Source organism: Ochlerotatus camptorhynchus, unplaced genomic scaffold (assembly GCF_037179485.1).
Source record: "Ochlerotatus camptorhynchus isolate MF236.1 unplaced genomic scaffold, CSIRO-AGI_Acam_v1.1 ptg000325l, whole genome shotgun sequence".
Taxonomy (NCBI): Eukaryota; Metazoa; Arthropoda; class Insecta; order Diptera; family Culicidae; genus Ochlerotatus; species Ochlerotatus camptorhynchus.
In genome coordinates, this window is record NW_027040813.1 from 972,758 (window position 1) to 978,493 (window position 5,736).

Genomic DNA, 5,736 nt, shown 5'->3' on the forward strand with positions numbered 1-5,736 from the left:
GGTAAACACCGTTCAACTTGTACTGAAAATATTATTCTTTATAAGCAGCTCTTGAAGCATATTTACAAGCTGAATTGCTGAAAAATATAAATTAAATAATACTAATTTAAACACATAATAAAAATACTTCACACTCCTATTTGTATAAATACAAGACGACCGACAACAACAAACACATGCACTAGCAACCGGTCATCAAAAATAAGTGTTACTTCGATGGAAATTTATAGCCATGGTTTAAAATACTTAAAAATACTTAAGAATACTTACGCGGGATTTACAAATATTTTACTGATATTAGGTATGAAGTTTAGAGTGGGATGCCCCTAGTGAAAAAATGTTTGTGGAACATTTTCCAGTTTCCTTTTTTCGCAGTTTACAGTTCATGTGAAACGAAATCGATCAGTTTACACCTCCGGTGAAGTGAAAATCTGACAGATCTCTTTCTCGAAACGTCAACTTTTCGCTTAGCTGCTGCTCTTTTCGCTAGCGCTGCATGCGCGAAAAAAAATAAACGTAAGCGAAAAAGATACGATCCACAAAATTAGATTTCGCTGGATCGTATCTGTTTACAGTTCAAAGCGAAGCGAAATATTTGCCAATTGCATTTTTCGCGCAGGTGAAAAATGTAGTATTTTGTATGAGATTTTCGCTTCGCTTCGATCTCTATACAGGCCTTAACTTAAGAACGTCTGGACTTAGGAAAAAAGTTCATGTGAACAAATTTAACAGAAATTATGTGAAAATCTAAATAAATTATTATTTTACCAAAAAAATGTGCAATATCGTTATAAATCAATAAAAACTTTAAAAAATACAGGAGTTACCAGCTTACACTTTTCATCAAATTTAAGAGTAGTACTTCAGTTTTTTTACAGAAGAAATATAAAAATTAAAGTGGGGTGTTTTGAGAAATTCAACGTTTTGTGTTTTTTTACCATGAATTTACATATTTGTTTCCTTGATTTGTTTTCCGTCGATCTAATTTTTCGTGCTGAAACAGAACGAGTCCAAATTTTGACTTTAGGAAAAGTAAGCAAAGTAGTTTCTGGTAGCATTAAAACGTCAATTTGTTTACGTTTATCACATACGACCAATTCAAAATGCACTCCAGACTTATCCTCTTCGCGTTCAGACGGGATACGAGTCCCGAAATTTTTTTACACCGCTCACATCCATTCCATCCCATGATCCATTCCAATTTATTTTTTTTCTATCCTTGCTCTATTTTCGTCAAGACGACACACTCAAAAAAATCCCATCAATTATGTTTTTTCCGAAAATCCCAAGTAATGATTAAAGTGAAAAAATGCATCCAAATGAGTGTCGTTCCCCCTGAAATAAATAGAGAATGAGAAAAACGGGCCGAGATCGCCCATTACTAAATAAATGCATTCGTAAATGTTCAGTCGCACTCACCCCAATCGATCAATCCTAAGCCCACTGGGCACAAAGTGTTGACGTCCATTTTTTATCCTTTTTTCGATGCATTTCCGGACGCATCGTGCTTAATCGAGCTGAACCTGAACATAACCTGTACACTCAGCAAAGTGCGTTGTTTCGTTAGTTCGTGCGAATTCGGTGCTCTTGGAAGATTTTGAGAAAATAGTTTTACAAAATACAAAGAAAACTCGAGTGAAATTTAGAATATATTGTATTTTATCAGCTGTAGCAGGTCCAACCAAATTCGCAGGTAAGTGACTGTTTTTTATGAATGGAAAATTTTTCGTCGGTGGAAAATGAAATTTAATTAATACCGGCAGTAATTTTTCTATTTCCTTGGAGCTTTTCCACATTTCCAAACTTATTCTCAGTCCAATGTCTTCCGGGGCTTGGCATGAAAGGGTTTTTTTTAAAGGATTTCGTTACCGCTGGATTGGGCTGATATTCACATTTGGGGCGTAGGCCCTTCTGTTTTGTTTTGTTGACTTGGAAACGCCTAGCGCAGTTTGTTTTGTAGTGATTTTTTCAGAACCATGGCTGACCGTCAATCGCAGGGACGCGCCCGTGCGCGGGGCTACACGGCAGTGAATTTGTCCCATGAAGCTCGGGAGGGACGTGGTCAAGCGCCCGTCAGAGGCAGCGGAATTGCCATTGGGGTAGGAGTAGTTGCTTTGCATTGAAATTGGGTATTAGTTAAATGTTCCTCTTGTTTCAGCCCCGAGCAGTTGCCCTGCAGCCGGGTGCTGAAGGGCGAGCGTTGGTCCACCGTGATTCGGCTGCCGGTCGCGGAGCGGCAAGTTCCATTGGCGGGGGTAATGGTAATGGCAATGGAGATGGTGCGGCAGGGACAAGTCGAGGAGCGTTGCGTGGTCGTCGCACCGTCGGGGATACGCTCCGTACTCGTCCCCTGGATGCCCCCTCAAAACAAGGTACCACTGGACAACCCCTGAAGCTCCAGGCCAACTACTTCAAAGTGTTGAAGCACCCTGAATGGATCCTGCATCAGTATCGCGTTGACTTTGCTCCACCATGTGAGAGTATGCGCCTCATGCAAGGATTGATGAGTCAACACAAGAAGATCTTCGGCGGATATCTGTTCGACGGAACACAGCTTTTTATGGTCAACAAGCTGCGAAGCGATCAGTTGTCGTTGGAATGTCGCCATGATCGGACCGGAGATATTTATCAGATTCGTATTGTCCACACGGGAACCGTCGATATGACCAACGATGTCGGCATCCAAGTGCTGAACTTGATCCTTCGCCGTGCCATGGGTGGACTGAATCTTCAACTGGTGGGTCGTAACTTGTTCGACGCGGCGGCCAAGATCACCATTCCCGAATATCGGATCGAGTTGTGGCCAGGGTACATGACCAGCATCCGTCAGCACGAGCAGGACATTCTGGTGTGCTGCGAAATTGCTCACAAGACCATGCGCATGCAAACTTGTTACGACATTTTGCGTGACTGCCAGAAACACGACCGAAACTTCAAGGATGCCTTCACTCGTTCCGTGCTCGGTGTGGTTGTACTGACCGGATACAACAACAAAACCTACCCCATCCACGACGTATCTTTCGACACAACGCCGCAGAGCACATTCGAGACGAAGAACGGCAAAACGTCGTTCATTGACTACTATAAGCAAAAGTACAACATACACATCCGAGATCCCAATCAGCCAATGTTGCTGTCGCGAGCCAAGAAGCGAGATCTTCGAGCGGGAGCCAACGAGTTGATGGCTCTCGTGCCGGAACTTTGCCAGATGACGGGATTGACCGAACAGATGAGAACGGATTTCAGGTAAATTCCCCTTTGTGTCCTTGTCTCTACTACTATTGCCTTAATTTCCAATTCTGTTCAGGATGATGCGAGCGATGTCCGATCATACCCGCCTGAATCCAGATCGACGTATTGAACGACTGGAGACGTTTAACCGTCGGCTTCAGACAACGCCGGAAAGTGCGGAAGTGTTCAAGATCTGGCAGATGGAGCTTGATCGGCGCCTGGTCGAGGTTCCTGGCCGAATCTTGCAGCAAGAAACCATCTTCTTCTCCTCAACAGCACCGTACGTTTGAATAGCACATTCCAGGGCGGGCTGACATCTGATTGATCCCTCACTTTTTTTTTATATTACAGCGGAGTTCAAGCCGGTGACCAGGCAGATTGGACTTCTCATTTCCGTAACAATCAAATGTTTGATACGATCCGGTTGGACCACTGGTATCTTATTGTGCCGAATCGAGCGCAGCGCGAGGCGAACGATTTCCTCGGATGTATGATTCAGGCCGCTCGAGGCATGCGTTTCGAGATCCGGCAATGCGAAGTCATCACTATTCCGGATGATAACCCTGGAACGTACATCCGGGCACTGGACAACGTAGTGAACAGAGATCCCCAGTTGATTATGTGCGTGGTCTCCAACAACAAGGCAGATCGATACACTGCCATCAAGAAGAAGTGCTGCGTTGATCGTGCCGTTCCTACGCAGGTCATGGTCCAGAGGACCATCACACCCAAGGGTGGCAACGTGCGAACGCTCATGTCCGTCGCAACCAAGGTCGTCATCCAGATGAACTGCAAACTGGGTGGTGTTCCGTGGAAGGTCAAAATCCCCCTCAATGGCCTAATGACCGTCGGTTTCGATGTTTGCCACGACGCAAAGGATAAGTCGAAATCGTACGGAGCCATGGTGGCCACCATGGATCATGACAACAAAGGCACACCCAAATTCTTCTCCACCGTTACCCAGCACTCGCACGGAGAAGAAATTAGCAACTATCTGCCGCTTAACACCATCAAGGCCGTCAACGAATACCGCAGGGAGTACAAAGAACTACCCAAGCGCATCATTTTCTACCGGGACGGAGTCGGCGAGGGTCAACTGCACTACGTGTTCGAACACGAAGTCAAATCGGTCGTGGAGAAATTGAACGAAGTGTACCGATCGGCAGGATCCGACCACGATGCTCTGTTCACCTTCTTCGTGGTCAACAAGCGCATCAACACTCGCTTTTTCGATCGACGGCAGAACCCCAGACCCGGAACTGTGGTCGACAACGTCGTCACTCTCCCGGAACGGTAATTTAGATCCCTTCGTTGCTCATGTCCACTAACTAATCGCAATTTTTCCTCCCGTCCACAACAGCACCGATTTCTATATCGTCTCGCAATCGGTCCGCCAGGGAACGGTTTCGCCCACTGCGTACAATATCATCTACGACACGTCCGGTCTGAAGATCGACCACCTGCAGATGCTGACCTACAAGCAGTGCCACCTGTACTACAACTGGTCCGGAACGACCCGGGTCCCGGCGGTGTGCCAGTACGCCCACAAGCTGGCCTTCCTCGTCGGGCAGTTCCTCCATCAGCCTCCGAGCAATCTGCTCGAGAAGAAGCTGTACTTTTTGTAAGGATGATTACTCCGGTTTAGGAGTATCTATTGTTAGATTTGAAATCCTTGACCTTTTGAACGGTTCTCAGGCAATTGAATGTGTAAGAATTGGGCAACATTGTTTTTGCTTTTCTTTGAAGTTATTTTAATTGAAAATATGATTTTTAATTCTTGATTCATCGGAATAATTTATTTTATTTTCCTTTTACATGTGCTACGGAAATAATTGATCAGTTTATTTTATTGCCTCCCATGCAACAGTGGCGGATTGAAAAGGCTCCAGTGTTGTACAATTTTGAATTATTAACCCCGCACAGCTGCTATATCGCTCATACGAGCACACCAGTAGCCATCGCTGGCCATCCAATATGTTAATTATTTTGTCAATATGGTGGAGAGAAAGCGAGATACAGAATACAGGGTGTCCATCCAACCGGGAAAACCGGGAAATCCGGGAAAAAACCGGGAATTTGGAGTTGCCGGGAAAAAACCGGGAAAAATCCGGGAAAACCCAAATCTCACCGGGAAAGATCATATAAGTATTAAGTTTGATTTTATCACAGTCTTGTAGGCCATAATTTGGTCTTGAAGAATCATTCAAACCTTTATAAAACTTGCAGTGTCACTTGGAATCAATCAATTTTATATCATATATATACACTATGTTAAAGTATCAAAAATCCTCAAAATTACAAAAACTATACTTTTCTTTCACTCGCAATCTGTTCAAACGGTGATTTTCCCGTTGTTCCCACTACCATAGCTTACAGAGTTATTGCGTGTTTCACACCAAATTGGACTAATAAGCGCGTTTTCACTTATTAAAAAGTGTGATAAAACTGCAAGTTTACGTCTAATCGCCTTGGTGTCTTGGGTGCACTTATTCCTTATAATGCAAG

The 5,736-nt window shown here is 44.2% G+C and overlaps 1 protein-coding gene across 2 annotated transcripts; it reads left to right on the top strand.

Annotated features, from left to right (window-relative positions):
- Window positions 1-1,505: 1,505 nt before the first annotated feature.
- On the top strand, window positions 1,506-5,013 carry LOC135708057 (protein aubergine-like). 2 transcript variants are annotated; one of them, XM_065229995.1, is made up of 6 exons: window positions 1,506-1,693; window positions 1,961-2,099; window positions 2,159-3,246; window positions 3,308-3,511; window positions 3,583-4,524; window positions 4,592-5,013. In XM_065229995.1, the coding sequence occupies exons 2-6, from the start codon at window positions 1,977-1,979 to the stop codon at window positions 4,854-4,856; spliced, it is 2,622 nt and encodes an 873-aa protein (XP_065086067.1). In that variant the 5' UTR covers window positions 1,506-1,693; window positions 1,961-1,976; the 3' UTR covers window positions 4,857-5,013. The 2 variants fall into 2 exon arrangements, with proteins under 2 accessions (XP_065086067.1, XP_065086066.1); XM_065229994.1 differs by lacking the exon at window positions 1,506-1,693 and having other exon boundaries at window positions 1,804-2,099.
- The last annotated feature ends 723 nt before the right edge of the window (window positions 5,014-5,736 follow it).